The sequence below is a fragment of the Pan paniscus genome, chromosome 11 (assembly GCF_029289425.2).
Source record: "Pan paniscus chromosome 11, NHGRI_mPanPan1-v2.0_pri, whole genome shotgun sequence".
Classification (NCBI taxonomy): Eukaryota; Metazoa; Chordata; class Mammalia; order Primates; family Hominidae; genus Pan; species Pan paniscus.
In genome coordinates, this window is record NC_073260.2 from 69078489 (window position 1) to 69096243 (window position 17755).

The following is a 17755-nucleotide window of genomic DNA, read 5'->3' on the forward strand; positions in this document are numbered from 1 at the left end:
GTTCTACCCAAAGCAACTCTCCAGTGTTCTGCTGGGGTTCCTGATAAGCATATCATTTGAGTCATAGCTTTGAGTAGGAAGAGGGTAGGGAAGCAAGTTCACTGTTGTCTATTAACACAAACATATTTTAAGATTATGGAATATTTTCATTATCTAAAATACTCTTCAAACATCCATCTACTCATTACCCAGTTATAATGTAAGTTAATATTTTTACTATACATGCTTCAATGTTTTTAAAGAAATGGTTTATCATGATTTATATGGCCATTCAATATATCCATTTTCTTGCAGGACATTAGCTTCCAAATTTTCACTATTACAAATAAGGCCACAGTAACTGTCATTATACACATCTCCTTGAATATATATGTAAGAGTTTCTTTATACACCATAAATATTACAATTATAAATCACCAATTCGCAATAACAATTTTTAAAAAAGAGTTTTCTTTATACTCAGAATTGTTGGGTAATAAGACATATGCACCTTCAATTTTGCAAGATATTGCCACTAGTTTTGCTTGAACATATTTATTGTTTCGTATCCTCATAAATAGGGATTTTTAATTTTTATCAATCTAATAGATATTACATGGCATTTCATTGTTGTTTTACTTTGCATTTCACTAATTACTAAATTTGATTTGCAAGAGTTTTAAAGGCTGGGCACAGTGGCTCAGGCCTATAATCCCAGCATTTTGGGAGACCAAGGCAGGTGGATCTCTTGAGGCCAGGAGTTCAAGACCAGCCTGGCCAACATGACAAAACCCCATCTCTACTAAAAATACAGAAATTACTTGGGCCTGGTGATGCATGCCTGTAGTACCAGCTACTTGGAAGGTTGAGGCAGGAGAATTGCTTGAACCTGGGAGGCAGAGGTTGCAGTGAGCCATGATTGTGCCACTGCACTCCAGCCTGGGGATGACAGAGTGAGATTTTGTCTAAAAAGAAAAAAAAAGAGTTTTAAAAAATTAATTATGTTATTAATCCTCTTTTGGTTAGATTTATTTTATTGATCCTCTTTTGGTTAGATTTATTTCATTTTATTTTACTATTTTTTTGAGATGGAGTCTTGCGCTGTCTCCCAGGCTAGAGTGCAATGGCGCAGTTTTGGCTCACTGCAACCTCCGCCTCCTGGGTTCAAGTGATTCCCCTGCCTCAGCCTCCCAAGTAGCTGGGACTACAGGCACCCACCAGCACGCCTGGCTAATTTTTGTATTTTTAGTAGAGACGGGGTTTCACCATGTTGGCCAGGCTGGTCTCAAACTCCTGACCTCAAGTGATCCACCTGCCTTGGCCTCCCAAAGTGTTGGGATTACAGGCGTGAGCCACTGCACCCGGCCTTTTGGTTAGATTTATAATAAACATCTTCTTCCAGTCTATGACTTTTCTGAAAACTTTGTTTATAGTATCTTTTGATCAACAGAAGTTTTAATTTACAATTTAGTCAAGACCTAAATATGAAATGTCAAATTCTAAAATTTTAGAAATTTCATATATATATGCATACATATATACGTAATATACATGTAATTATATATGTAATATTTTAATAAGACTAAAGGTTTAGCCCAGCATCATGTGACTCACTCTTTCCTCACTAACTTGTAAGGCCATTTCCATCATACACCAAATTCCTATATTTAAGCAGTTCTGCTTCTAGGCTTTACATTTTCTCAATTGGTCTATTTTTATACTGGCTCTCTTTGGCACTTCATAGAGTCATATGACTATTAGGATTTGTTTGTCAAGTTCTACAAAACACCTTATTGGTGTTTAGATTGGAAGTGCTTTAAATTTTTTGGATGGAACAATTGCTATCATTATATCCACCATTCCACATGTACATAAATTATTTTACGTTTTTCCACAACATTTTGTATTTTCCCCATAAATGTCTTGTATATCTTCTGTTACATGTATTCTTATAGGAAACAGATATTTTGTTGCAAGTATAAATGGGATTTTCCTCCTTTGATTATGCTTTCTAATTTCTTGTTGCAGGTATATGGCTATGCTATTTTTGTATATTGATCTTTTATCCAACAACCTTGCTGAAACTTGCCTATTGTTATAATTTGTAGATTCTCTGGTATTTTTTAAAATGTAAACAACTTTGTCATCCATGGAAGATGATGATTTTGTTTCCTTTATTCCAATTATGCTATTTGCTAATGTTGATTTTGCTTGTCTTTCTTGTTTTACTGCATTTTCTAGGCTCTCTAGTGCATTATTGAATAGAAATGCTAATGGAGGACTTCTGTGACTGGGACTATTTCAGGGGGAGAATTTTCATGAGCTTAGTTTTTATTCTTCTTTATTGTGTTCTTCTCACAGTAATGTTGCCTTGTTCTGTTCATTTAAAGTATGATGGATTTTCCTGGACTAGCAGCAATCATAGATAATTCTATCCAGGAGGAATGAAAACTTTGGGCAGTTTGCTCAATATCTTAGTTCAAGAGTGCCCTCTTCAGTTCTAACAGTGAAGTGAGGCTTATTTAATTAATGACACGTTTCTGGGGTGGTGAAACATAGGAGGGAGTGATGTTTACTGATAATCGTGATACTACCTTACAGCCCTAGGATCCTTATTTTCTTGTGTTTTATTGCTCATTTTTCTTTACCTTCTAGTTGTACTGCTCCTTCCCAGAAGCAGTGTCTTCCCAAGACTATAACTGTGGTCCTGGATACTTCCTTGAAAAGTCATGCTTCAGATCTTCTGGTCTTAGACTTGTTCTTACGATTTCCTCATCAGGGAAGGGCGTTCTTCTTCTGTGGGTGCTGTCCTCTGTGTTCCACCCCTGCTAGAGACTTGCCACCTCTCCTGTCTTCCATATAATCCCTGCCTGATTCTGTTTCAGCATGGGCTCTGATTTGGCTCTACGGATTCTGGACTGTTCCACCTACATGTAAATCAAAGTTTGTGGTATTCCCTATCCTTCACTATGCTCTACCTCTGGGCAATTGTGAAGTTTTATTTGCTTTACTGTTGACCTGTATGGTTTTGGAGGATGTATGTAGAGATTTGGATTTAAGGAACCAAAGGGTTGAGAAATGTGTGTTACAATCTTCCTGCATAAATGTGGATTTGTCATTTTATTTCTGTGATTCTGGTCTATTTTTGCCTTATGTATTTGTATTGGGCTGTTCTTGCATTGCTATAAAGAAATCCCTGAGACTGGGTAATTTACAAAGAAAAGAGGTTTAATTGGCTCACAGTTCTACAGGCTTTATAGGAAACATGGTGCTGGCATCTGCTCAGCTTCTAGGGAGTCCTCAGACAGCTTTTACTCATGGCAGAAGGTGAAGGGGGAGCAGGCACATCACATGGCAGAAGCAGGAGCAAGAAAGAGAGTTGGGGGGCAGGAGCTACACACTTTTATATGACCAGATAGTGCAAGAACTCACTCACTATTATGAAGATGGCACCAGGCCATGAGGGATCTGCCTCTGTGACCCAAACACCTCCCCCCAGGCCTCACCTCCAGTATTGGGAATACAATTCAACATGAGATTTGGGCAGGGACAAATATCCAAACAGTGTCAATATTCTATATGTTGTTAGGTTTATTGACATAAGATTGTTATATACTTTCTTGGTGACTTGCTCTTTTAATCAATAGATAATGATCTTTGTAACTAGTAATTTTTGCTCAAAGTCTCTTACATAGGATGTTATTATAAGAATTCAATTTCCTTTGGTTAATATTTGCTATTGTTGACCAAAAGATCACCAGGATGGCTAAATAGTAGAAAGGAGAGCTTTATTGGAGATATTGGTTTGGAAGCCGGGAAGAGAAAGTCTCCAGCATGGACGAGGGGAAGCACAGTTTGGGTTTTATGCCTCACAGGGCCTGAATCATGCATATTCAGGAGGTTCGGGGGGAAAAGCTATACGTATTTATGAGGGAGCTGTGCGCATATGTAATGGATAAATATGCATATGACATACATCCTACGTTCACTTTGGGACTGGGTTTTAACATTAAAATGAGGTGGAATTTGGCTTTATCAAAGGGTGAACTTTAGGACACAAAGACAGTTTATGCACAGCCTCTATCAGCTGGCTGAAGCTGTTTAAAGGTCTGCAATTGCTTATCAGAGAAGAAAGTTTGTAAGGCCAGTCCTTTATCCAATTAGAGTCATAGTGGTTTGGATCGTAAGTCAGAATTAGGACAATTGGCCTGATATCTCCTATTGTTAGGATATTTAGTGAGAATTTAGAAATTTGCCATGCCAAACCATCCCTGAATCCCCAACCCATAGGTAACTTTTTGTTTTTTGTTAACCTTAGGTTCTGTCTTAGTTGATAAAGGGGCATCTATTTTGGTCTCTCACATCACACTGTATATACTTTTATATATTTTTGTTTGTTTTGGTTTATTTTTTATTATTTTATGTTTAATTTCTGTGGGTACATAGTAGGTGTATGTATTTATAGAATACATGAGATATTTTGGTACAGGCATGCAATGCATAATAATCACATCATGAAAAACTGGGTATCCATCCTCTCAAGCATTTATCCTTTGTGTTACAAACAATCCAATTATACTCTTTTAGTTATTTTAAAATGTACAATTAAATTATTATTGACTATAGTCCCCACGTTGTGCTATTAAATACTAGGTCTTACTCATTCTCTATTATTTTTTGTACCCATTCAGCATCCCACCTCCCCACCACGCCATCCCTTCCCTGCCCTGACTATCCTTCCCATCCTCTGGTAACCATCCTTCTACTCCCTATGTCCATGAGTTCAGTTGTTTTGGTTTGTAGATCCCTCAAACACAGTGAGAACATGTGATATTTGTTTTTTTTGTGCCTGGCTTTTTTCACTTAACATAGTGATCTCCTGTTCTATCAATGTTGTTGCAAAAGACAGAATCTCATTCTTTTTAATGGCTGAATAGTAATTCATTGTCTATAAGTACCACATTTTCTCTATCCATTCACCTGTTGATGAATTCTTAGGTTACTTCCAAATCTTGGCTATTGTGAACAGTGCTGCAACAAACTTGGGAGTGCAGGTATTTCTTTGATATACTGATTTCCTTTGTTTTGCATATATACCCAGCAGTGGGATTGCTGCATCATATGATAGCTCAATTGTTAGCTTTTTGAGGAACCTCCAAACTGTTCTCCATAGTGGTTGTACTAATTTACATTCTTACAACAGTATATAAGGGTTTCCTTTTCTCCACATCCTCACCAGCATTTGTTATTGCCTGTCTTGTGGATATAAGCCATTTTAACCGGCATGAGATGATATCTCATTGTAGTTTTGGTTTGTATTTCTCTAATGATCAATGATGTTGAGCACCTTTTCATATGCCTATTTGCCACTTGTATGTCTTCTTTTGAGAAATGTCTATTCAAATCTTTGGCCCATTTTTTGATAGGATTATTAGATTTTTTTTTTCCTGTAGAGTTGTTTGAGCTCTTTATATATTCTGGTAACTAATCCCTTGTCAGATGGGTAGTTTGTAAATATTTTCTCCAATTCTGTGGGTTATCCCTTCACTTTGTTGATTGTATCCTTTGCCATGCAGAAGCTTTTTAACTTGATGTGATCCCATTTGTCTACTTTTGCTTTGGCTGCCTGTGCTTGTGGAGTATTGCTCAAGAAATCTTTGCCCAGACCAATGTCCTGGAGATTTTTCCCAATGTTTTCTTGTAGTAGTTTCATAGTTTGAGGTCACAGATTAAAGTCTTTAATCCATTTTGATTTGATTTCTGTATATGGTGAGAGATAGGGGTCTAGTTTCATTTTCTGCATATGGAAATCCAGTTTCCCCAGCACCGTTTGTTGAAGAGACTGTCTTTTCTCCAGTGTCTGTTCTTGGCACCTTTCTCAAAAATGAATTCACTGTAGGTGTGTGGATTTGTTTCTGGGTTCTGTATTCTGTTCCATTGGTCTGTGTGTCTGTTTTTATGCTAGTACCATGCTGTTTTGGTTACTATAGCTTTGTAACATAATTTGAAGTCAAATAATGTGACTCTTGCAGTTTTGTTCTTTTGGCTCAGGATAGCTTTGGCTATTCTGTGTCTTTTGTTATTCCATATACATTTTAGGATTGTTTCTTCTATTTCCATAAAAGATGTCATTGGTATTTTGATAGGGGTTGCATTGAATCTGTAGATTGCTCTGGGTAATATGGACATTTTAACAATATTGAGTTTTCCAAGCCATGAACATAAAATATTTTTCCATTTTGTGGTGTTCTCTTCAATTTCTCTCATCCATGTTTTATAGTTTTCATTGTAGAGATCTTTCACTTCTTTGGTTAATTCCTAGGTATCTAATTTTATTTGTGGCTATCGTAAATGGGATTAGGTTTTTTTAAAATTTCTTTTTCAGATTGTTCCCTGTTAACATATAGAAATGTCTTTTTTTTTTTTTTTTTTTTTTGAGACCGTCTTGCTCTGTCACCCAGGGTGGAATGCAGTAGTGTGGTCATGTCTCACTGCAACCTCTGCCTCCCAAGTTCAAGCAATTCTCCTGCCTCAGCCACCTGAATAGCTGGGATTAGAGGTGTGTGCCACCACACCTGGCTAATTTTTGTATTTTTGTAGAAGCTGGGTTTCACCATGTTGCCCAGGCTGGTCTTGAACTCCTGGCCTCAAGTGATCCACCCACCTGGCCTCCTAAAATGCTGGAGGCATGAGCCACCATGCCTGATCTGCCACTGATTTTTGTATGTTGATTTTGTGTCCTGCAACTTTACTGAATTTGTTTATCAGTTCTAAATTTACTGAATTTGTTTATCAGTATAGTTTCTTTGGTGGTCTTTAGGATTTTCTAAATATAAGATCATGTCATGTGCAAACAAGGATAATTTGACTTCTTCCTTTCCAATTTGGATGCCCTTTATTTCTTTTTTTTGTCTAATTGCTCTAGCTAAGATTTCCAGTACTATGTTGAATAACAGTGGTGAAAGTGGCCATCCTTGTTGTATTTCAGATTTTAGAGGAAAGGCTTTCAGTTTTTCCGCATTCAGTATGACACTAGCTGTGGGTCTGTCATATAAAGCTTTCATTATATTGAAGTATGTTCTTTTTATACTCAATTTTTTGAGGATGTGTATTATAAAGGGATGTTGAACTTTTATCAAATACTTTCTCTGCATCAATTGAAATGACTGTATAATTTTTATCCTTCATTCTGTTGATATGATGTATCACACTGATAGATTTGCACAGGTTGAACCATCCTTGTGTCTCTGGGATAAATCCTGTTTGGTCATGATGAATGATTTTTTTAACGTGTTGTTGAATTTGGTTTGCTAGTATTTTATTGAGGATTTGTGCATCAATATTCATTAGAGATACTGGCCTGTAGTTTTCTTTTTTTGATGTGTCTTTGTCTGGTTTTGGAATCAGGGTAATACTGGCCTCTTAGAATGAATTTGGAAGTATACCTTCTGCCTCTATATTTCAGAATAGTTGAGTAGGATTGGTATCAGTTCTTTAAATGTTTGGTAGAAATCAGCAGTGAAGCCCTCATGTCCTGGGCTTTTCTTTACTGGGAGATTTTTTATCTTTGATCTCATTACTTGTTATTGGTGTAAGAGTTAAAGAAAGAGGAAAGAAACACAAAAAGTGGCTCAACAGTCAAAGACAGGTTTATTTTGGAGAATAAACCTGAGAGGGGCTTCTGGCCGATTTCTGTCAGGAGCATTCTCTCATACAGACTAAGAGTATTTAAAGGTTCAGGGCTAGAGAACTTATCATAGGCTTGGAATGTTTCTGTGTTGGGGAGAAGTTTATGTGGGGTTGGAATGACTCTGGTTGGAGGGGAGGTTATCTTGGGGCTGACATCTCTCTGGTTGGGGAGGGGTTTATCTTAAGGTTGGAATGTTTCTGGTTGGAGATGTCATTTGTGGTTTATGAACATGCTGACCTTAGCCATTAGGCTGATGCCCTTTGGATTCAGGCAGTTTTTGATGAAAGTGAACTTTAAAATGGTGGTGTTTGTCCAAGATGGCGATGCTCCTGCTCTGTCAACTAGCCTGTTCAGGTTTTGGATTTCCTCATGGTTCAGTCTTGGTAGGTTGTATGTGTCTAGGAGTTTTGCCCATTTCTTCTAGATTTTCTAATTTATTGGCATATAGTTTCCTGTAGTAGCCACTAACAATCCTTTGAATTTCAGCCCTATCAGTTGTAATATCTCCTTTTTCATCTCTGATTTTATTTATTTGGGTCTTCTCTCTTTTTGTCTTAGTCTGGCTAAAGGTTTGTCAATTTTGTTTATTTTTTAAAAAAACAATTTAAAAAATCATTCTTTTGTATTGTTTTCTTCATTTCAAATTCATTTATTTCTACTCTGATTATTATTTCATTTCTTCTACTAATTTTGGATTCAGTTTGCTCTTGCTTTTCTAGTTCTTTAAGATGCATCAATAGGTTATTTAGGTTATTTATTTGAGGTGTTTCTTCTTTTTTGATGTAGGCACTTATAGCTATAAATTTCCCTCTTAGTACTGCTTTCACTGTATCCTTTAAGTTTTGGTATGTTGTGTTTTCATTGTCATTTGTTTTAAGGAATTTTTCAATTTCCTTCTTAATGTTTTCATTAAGCCACTGGTCACTGAGAAGTACATATTTTAATTTCCATGCATTGGTATATATTTTTATATATTTTTACTTTCAAGCTTCTTTGAAAGTAATTTTATTTTAGATATAAAAGCAGGTAGTTGATCATTAAAAATTGTTTTTATTTTAGAGACAGGATCTCTCTCTGTCACCTGTGCTGGTGCTGCTATAGCTCATGGCAGCCTCGAACTCCTGGCCTTAAGAGATCTCTTTCCTCAGCTTCCTGAGTAGCTGGGAGTACGGGTGCAAGCTACTGAGCCAGCCAACGTAGGAGTTTTGACCTGCTGCCTTTCTGACCTGGGCTGGTTCACCCCTCCTTAGGCAATCTGGTGGTCCTGCTCCTGGGAGGTCACCATACTGATGTTGAACTTAGTGTGGACACCCCATAAGCATACAGCACTATAGCTCAGAACTCCTGGGATCAATTGACCCTCCTGCCTCAACCTCCTGAGTAGCTGGGACTATAGACACATGCCACCGAACATGACAAGTAGGAGGTTTTTTATAAAAAATACAGTTTGATGTTCAATTTAAGTCTGAGAAAATATTTTCACGGATAGGTTTAACCCCTTTATTTTTATTGTAATTGCTAAGATATTTAATTTTATTTTTATGATTTTAATTTGTTTTATGAGCAGAAATAATGTCCCCTTGTTCCTTTTATTCTCCTTTCCTGACTTCTATTAGATTTGTCTTTAAAAAAAAACCCATTTGATGGTTTGAAAGTTACATTTCTAATTTTTGTTGTTTTAATCATTAGTACTCAAACTCTAGTGCACATCAGAATCACCTGAAGGGCTTGCTGAGATATGTATTGCTGGGTCCCACCCCTAGAGTTTCTAATTTAGTTGTTTTGTGGTGGGACCCAAGTATTCGCATTTCTGTTCCCAGGTACTGCTGCTACTACTCAGGAAATCACCACACACTGAGGGCCTGGCAAGAATTGGTGGTTACCACCCGGGTATCCAACAGCCCGTCTAAGTTGGACTTGTTATTTTGGGATTCTTGTTGGGATTCTGTTACTTTCTCACCAGCTCAGCCATGCATTAAAACTTCTTAAAATTTCCTTTTACCCTGGTTTTTCAGTATGCAATACTCAGAGGAGCTTCTTTGGCCATCCAGTCCCATAATATTGCCAGGAATGGAGGTGGGGTTTTAATTTATCATAAGAGAATAATTTTTCCCCTACTGTGAACTCAAGCAGAGAGAAACTTTTCTTGCAAGTTTCTCTGGACTGGTAGCTGAGGTTTCTCTGGTTTCTTTTATATGGAGGTATAACCTTTACAGATTCTTGGCTACAGTTGGAGTTCAGCTCTCTGCCTCCTCTGAATCTAAGGCCAAGTCTCTTACTCTAGATGTGTGGGTCAAATTCCACATCAGTTTATGGTTTCCCATTATAATGACTATCCTCTTCAGTTCTAGCACCTCAGGGTTTCCCTTTTGGGCTTGGCTATACTTGTAGACTTTGGGGGATGAGTGTGGATGTATTTCATCCAGCATTTCTGTGTGTTTAATGGGGTGGAGGTTGGGAATGTTATGTAATCTCAGTCTATCTGGCTGTCCTCCACTATTCTTCAGCAGTCACCTGGCAAAGAATGTGGGTCAAAAAGTTCATAGAGGCAGGAAGTTGGTGGTAAAGAGAATCCTTGGAATGCAGAGCTCCTGAGCTCAGGGACTTGAGCCTGGGCTTTCACACATATCATTAGTACAGGAGAGTAGTAGGTGGTGCTAAATGGAAGTACAGTAGTCTCCCCTTATTCATAGTTTTGTTTTTCACAGTTTCAGTTACATGAGGTCAACTGCAGTCCGAAAATATTAAACAGAAAATTTCAGAAATGAACAATTTGTAAGTTTTAAATTGCAGGTGGCTCTGAGTAGTGCCACAAAATCTTGTGTCATCTGGCTTCATCCAGTTCAGGACATGAATCCTCCCTTTGTCCAGTGTCTCCACACTGTCTACTGTCCCTGGCTGTTAGTCACTGAGTAGCCTTCTTCATTATTAGATTGTCATGGTATTGCAGTGCTTGTGTTCAAGTAACCCTTATTTTACTTGATGATGGCTCTAGAGTGCAAGAGTGGTGGTGCAGGCATTCAGATATGCTAAAGACGAGCTGTCAAGTGCTTCCTTTAAGCACTTTAGGTGCTTAAAGATGAAAGTTCTCAATTTAAGGAGAGAAAAAAAATCGTATGCTGAGGTTGCTAAGACCTATGGTAAGAACAAATCTTTCATCCTTGCAATTATAAAGAAGAAAAGAAAAATCCATGCTAGTTTTGCTGTTGTATCTCAAACTGCAATAGCGAAGGCCATAGTGCTTGATAAGTCCTTAGCTAAGATGAAAAAGGCACTATATTTGTGGGTAGAAAATGTGAACAGAAATGTGTTCTAATTGACAGCAATTGGATTCAGTACTATCGGAGGCTTCAGACATCCACTTAGGGGTCTTGGAACATATTCTCTAAGGATAAGGGAGACTGCTGAAATTGAAGTAAGGGGTACCCTGCTGCTGGTGGGTAATACTATATACAGAGGCTGGGACAGTTGTGGGGTTTTAAATTTTGATTAGGGCCAATCCTTCCTGAAATGTTTTTATTTCATGTAAAGTGTATACCAATAAAAATTTAAAATATTTTTCGTTTTTGAAGTCATTCTTTCCTCATTGACTTATCCCTCTTAGGTGTGCATTGACAACGTACTCAGAAGATTATGTTCCACCATATGATTATCAGCCACATGTGAGTACAAGAACCGTAGTCTTCTACCTATTTGTGTACTTGAAATGATTATTTGCACCTAGTATAGTCAAACTTGGGAAGAAAGGAGAAATTGCTAAAGCTTATGATATTTTACATTTATTTTGAGATATTAGCTGTTTATTGGAATCATGACAATGTTTTATGGTTATGATTTATTTTTGGATGTTTATCGATTTCAGGGAAAAATATTGCCATATCTAAAGTATATTAGACACTTTCTTCCTCATCTTGTTTACTTGTCCCCTCCCTGAATTCAATTTATCTGGAATAAGAACCCACTTTCTATTCATTTGTATTGCATCAACACATAAAAATAAGTGGCTTAATATAGCTCTGGGAAATATGTATGTTAATTTAAGAATGTCCAGTTTATAACTTGAATGTATTTCTACTTTACAAATTATGCAACAGAAACAAAACAAGGCTGCTTCCAATTAGCCTTATTCTGAAAATCTTAACCAGGGCAGTAGACATGAGATAGAAATAAGATATTTAACTATTGGTAAAGAAGAGAAAAACATCTTATTTTCCAATAGTATAATTATCTATTCAGGAGAACCAAGATATTAATCTGAGAAGTAATTAGAATAAATAAGACAATAGCTTTCCTTCACATCAACACTAACAGTTAATAAATTATAAAAGAAAAAAGCATACTAATTATTATTAGCAACACAAATTCAAAATTCTTTAATGAGGAAAGGATCAATAAAAGATAATGTGGCAGTTTATCTCCAAAGATGGCAGACCTTCCTGTTGGCACAAGCCACTCACCATTGAAGGTGAGGATTCCTCCATCTCGAGTTGAGGTGATCAGTAGAACATGGCAAAAGTGACTGTGTGCCAGTTCTAAGCCTAGCTTTAAGATTGCCTCCACCTTTTAAGCTCTGAGCCACCAGAGAATCCAGGCTACTCTGTTGGAGGGAGAGGCCATGGGAGGAACACTGGCAAGCTTGACTTAGGAGTGAGGAAGCCATCGTGGATAATCAGCTTAGCAGAGCCTGGACTCCAGCTCTGGCTTCCATCTGACTGCAACCCTTGAGGATCCAGAAGAAGAAATTGAAGCCATTATCTGTTTGTTTTAAAATATGAACCAAAACATGACTGAGGCAGATATCTCAAATAAAAAGGAATAGCTACCATTTTAGGGAACTGGAAAACTAAACTAACTATAAACCAAATTTATAAGTTCAATATAATGAAATTCCAATGGAATTTGTTTTCTATGAGAATTTTAAGATTCCAGGGATTATTTGAAAGGACAAACAGATGAGAATAATCAGAAATGTTTTGAAAAGGTAGCATAACCGATTTAGGGAAGTAAGGGGTTTAGGACGCCACCTTCATTATATGCTACATTCTGATTTATATTTTTCTATTTAAAAAAATAATATTTAAGACATAGAAACAGCAAATGTGGTAGTTTATTGTTTAATATACTTAATATATATAGAACTCATACATATTGGCAGGAGAAATGTTAATGACCCTAGAGAAATGAGCAAAGGAAATAATATATGGGCAGTTTACAAAGTAGGAAATATAATCAACTAACTAGTAAATATAGGGAACACACCCCATTTACAAATAATAAACAATATGAATTAAGACAAAAAGATTTTTCTTTTGAGAATAAAATTGTCAATGTTTTCAAAACATACTATTTGAGGCTAGGCAGGGTGGCTCAGGCCTGTAATCCCAGCACTTTGGGAGGCCGAGGCAGGTGGATCACTTGAGGTCAGACATTTGCAACCGGCCTGGCCAATGTGGCGAAACCTTGTCTCTACTAAAAAAATACAAAACTTGGCCACATGTGGTGGTGCGTGTCTGTAATTCCAGCTACTTGGGAGGCTGAGGCAGGAGAATCTCTTGAATCCGGGAGGCAGAGGTTGCAGTGAGCAGAGATCGTGCCACTGCATTCCAGCCTGGGTGATGGAGTGAGACTTGGTCTCAAAAAGGGAAAAAAAAAAAAAATTTGACCTAATAATTCTTTTTCTAGGAAACTTCCCCAAAGAAAAGTAATTGAAACTAGCAATAAAATTCATATGCAAATACATTCATCACTGAATTATTTATGATGACAAAACTTGGAAAGTACCTAAATATTTAGTATTACTGAAACTGCCTTTGCAAAAACTATAGTAAGAAGGGAAATGTGACATAACTGAGTCCATCTTGCTTCTACCAGGCTCAGCTGCTTTTGCTCCTTCTTGTGTGGAGGCCATAACAGTTCTTTTTCTGAACAGATACCCTCGTTCAAAAACGGAAACCGTATTTGTAAATACTAACAAAAGGTCATAAGGTTAGACTTATGGTAAGGGCTTGAACTTTGCTAAAGAATAGGCATAGTTAAATAATGACCTGGCATTGCTTAACTTGCTTTTCTATACATTGCTTACTGCTCCAGATCCATTTAACGGGGGTCACAAGATTTATAACTTCCCCAACTACTCCCAGATAACTTCACTATTGTGAAACCTAAAGAACTGGTCTTTGAGATATTTTTCAGATTTAGCATTTCAGCAGTCAGAGAAATGTTCCCTGGTCCTGAGATCCTCTCCTAGGAACTGACTCAGCTATGCAAAGACAGTTTAGACACTCCTGTGATTTCATTCTCAGCCAATGTTTTCAGTTCCCCAGGCCCTAGCCCACCAAATTATTCTTAAAACCCCTAGCCTCTGAATTATTGGGAAGGTGGATTTGAGAAATTTCTCCTGTCCTGCTTGGCTGGTCCTGTGATAACTAAACTCTTTCTTTGCTGCAACACCTGCTGTTCTCAATGTATTGTTTTTTGGGGGATGGCAGGCAAGAAGAATCCATTGGGCTGTAACATTAGAAGTAGTATTAATCAAGTATGTTATAGTCATATGATGAAATATTGTGCAGCCTTTATAATCTCCATAGATAGTCTTAGTGTCTTGATAAATCTTCATTTAAGGGTAAAAAAATTAAGTTACAAAGTTTCATGTATATTTTATCCAAACTACATAAAAATATAGAGAAAATTTTAGAAACTAGGGAAACTACCAAAATGCTAGCACAGTTGGCCAATGAATGTTGAGATTCTAGGTGATTTTCTTCATCTTTACACTTTTTAGAATTATCCAATGTAACAAGTGTGATGGTTTATCATCAGAAAAACCACAAGGAAAGAAACATATCATTTTAAAATGCATTTCAGGTCCATTTTCTTATTTACATGGGATTTGACTGTATCTTTAAATAAAAGAAATCTAATTAAAAACTCACAAATTTCAAAGGACTAAATATTATAAATACAAATAATGTGGGATGTATTTTCAGGGCACATAAATCATTAACCATTGCATTATATATTTATGCTTTTAATTTTTTCGGCATTATTTCTAATATTTCTCATGTTATTTGTTTCCACATTAACAGCACAGCATACCATGACAGTTGGTTGCCTTTATTTGCAATTTTGTTCACTTACTTCTAATGTCTTTTCCAAAGCAATTGATTTTGAGGCACGTTTTTAGCGCTGCTTCTGACACCCACATTGAATGAATGCTTGCATGACATTGTTATTGGATACAAATAACTTTTAATTATAATAACAGTGGATAGTTAAATAACAGAGAGTAGTGATTGAACTCTAACAGATGTTGTCGTGCACATAAACAAGCATATAATTCACACATACTGAAAAAGGAGAGAATATTTTCTTCCTAGAGACTTCACCATGTGGCCTTGCCATGAACGCAGTTCACCATTCATTCAGTCTACTACATCTGCAATTATGCAAGTTTTGAAGAAATCTGAAAATATTTGGATATATATTATCTCAAATATTGTGCATAAATTGAGACTTGATTAATTTTTATATTATGGTCTCTTACATTTCCTTAATCCACATTTGTATAAAGTGGGACAGCATTATAGAAAGTAAAGGGAATGCAGTTTATCATTCCATAGCTCTAAGCATTGGTAAAGAAATACAGAGGATTAGGAAGCCATGGGGTCATTTCCAAGCAGGGAAATGGAAGAAAATTGCAACCTGTTTATTTTGAACTTCTCCTCTTAAACTGGATGTTTATTATAGCTCATCTCAATTTCAATTAAAGATACCTTCTCTTGAAAGTACCTCCATCATTTCCCAAAGAACCAGAACAGCAGAAAAGTTGGAAAGAAGGTACATTAGAGAACTGATCCAAAGCTGGCTGTTAGAAACTGAGAAAGTTTTTAACAGAGAATTGTTTCACAATACATGGACAAGGCGTCCATGTATTGTTTCAGAGTAAAGAAGAAACTATATCCCTTTAACAGCAGTTAGTCCCTGAAATGGCAGGATTGCCTGTCCTACTACTGGGACTCTATGCACTGGTATGGATGTGGCATTGCTAAAATATTGAGATTTCTGTGCTGGTTGGAAATGAGCTGTGGCCTCAAGTCCCCCGGGACCCTGGACTTCCTGGTTGCATTATGACTTTCCTGGGCCCTAAGCACTTTTGCCTTCATGGGCCCCTTCCTCCACTAAAACAAACAAAGAAATATATTTTACAACTGAGTTGATATAAAGACAAAAGTAATCCGAGTTAGACTATATTCTTCTTCTTTTTTTTTTTTGGATTTAAAGCTTATTAAAGAAATATCTAAACTACCTATTGGGTACTATGCTTATTACCTGGGTAACAAAATAATCTGTACACCAAACCCCCATGATATGAAATTTACCTACATAAACAAACCTGCACATATACCTCTGAACTTAAAATAAAAGCTTTTTAAAAAGAAATATCTTTTTAGGCTATATTTCTCATTTTCATTTTGTAAAAAATACCCATCTTTTCTCCCCTCTTTTACGCAGTTTGAATCCTTACCTATTTTTGACTGCGTTACTGTATTTTATGGCCATGTGATATGACCACGTTATTCTTAACCCTCCTGAAATTATTACTAACATACCAATGAGTGTTGTTATCACACAGTGTTCTTTTTTTAATCCCCCACTGGGATGCACTCTTGGACTTCTATGCCCTATTTTAAGACCAATTTTCTGTATAACAGCTGTCATCAGTTTCTTTGCTCTGAGGTGTTTATGAATATTATATTATCAGCATCATTTCTGGGCTTAGCTTTGAGTTTCTACAGAGTTTGTTTTTCAAAATGACATCTGCATTTTTTTATTGTGGTAAAATATGCATAACATAAAATATACATGATATAAAATTTACTATTTTAATCTTTTTTAGCATATAATTCAATGGCATTAAGTACATTCCTGTTGTTATATTCATTTTTAAAGATTCTGATTTTAAAAGAAATTAAAATATGTTCACGGGCCCCTAAAAGTATTGTGAGCCCTAGGCACTCTGCGTTCTGTGTCTGATGGCTAAGTTGTTTCAGCCTGGACTTCCTAGAAGCCAGATCAGTACCTGGCTGACTGGAGGCTTCTAGAACTTACTCAGTTGGCTTGGCTGAGAAATACTTAACCATCCCAGATGCAGATGCATCTTCGCTAAAAGTCAAGAGTTGGGCATGCAGGAATTACCATTAGGAGCCCTTTATTGTTTAATGAGGCTCTTTCACCTCAAAGATACTCTCCAAAGAGGAATTGCCTTTGGTTTTCTATTTCCTAATGATACGGACAGCAGGTAGGGAAATACTGGGTAGAAGAGGGCGATCTCCAGTGAGGGTCACATCCTCAAGCCTGGACCTATGGCCCAAAATGAGAATATACATTCCTTTTTACCTGCCTGAACGTTGCCTTTTCCAAAGCCACCCTGGCCCGCCACACCCCCATCCTGTACCTATAAAAATCCTAGGCCTCACCAGCAGAGCAGCAGAGAAGGAGAGACGAGAAAAAGCAGTCAGACATTGGAGAGAAGCAGCTTGATTTCAGAGGGACAGTTCGTTGAGAGGACCTCAAAGAAGACTTCAGCCAGGGACAGCCGAACTCCAGGGGAAGATTATCTTCCCAATCCATCCCTTTCCAGCTCTCCATCCCACTGAGAGCCACTTCCACTGCTCGATAAAATGCTCCACATTCACCATCTTTGATTTGTTTGATGGTGTCTTCCTGGACACCATCTTCAATTTGTTTGTGTGATCTGATTCTTCCTGGACACTGAACAAGAGCTCAGGATACAGAGGGCTGTCACACAGAGCTGTTAAACACTTAGCCATCCGTGGATGGCAAAGCTAAGACAGTACACTTTAACACATGCCCTCAGGGGCTCTGGGGGTCATGGGCAACCCCTAGGCGCTTCCATGGGCTCGCACAGAGTTCTGCTCCTGCTGGTCACCCAGAAGCACTCATCCCAGCCTCTGCACTCACTTACCTACCTGCAAGGAGTTGAGAGCTGTGGGCTGAGTAAGCAAGCCACCCCTTCATGAGTCCCACGAAAGGGTCAAGGGAGCTATCCCATTATACTAGGAAGGG

General features: G+C 37.3%; 1 protein-coding gene across 4 annotated transcripts in view; it reads left to right on the top strand.

The window, feature by feature from the left end:
• The window catches only part of CFAP95 (cilia and flagella associated protein 95), an 85270-nt gene that overhangs the window by 54620 nt on the left and 12895 nt on the right, over positions 1-17755 (top strand). For 3 of the 4 annotated variants that reach the window (XM_003806362.4, XM_055091884.2, XM_014346153.3), the window contains one exon: positions 11274-11331. The exons of the other annotated variant lie outside the window; for it this stretch is intronic. In XM_003806362.4, coding sequence (XP_003806410.3) covers positions 11274-11331 — 58 coding nt within the window. The remainder of the gene's footprint in view (positions 1-11273; positions 11332-17755) is intronic. 4 annotated transcript variants of the gene reach the window in all.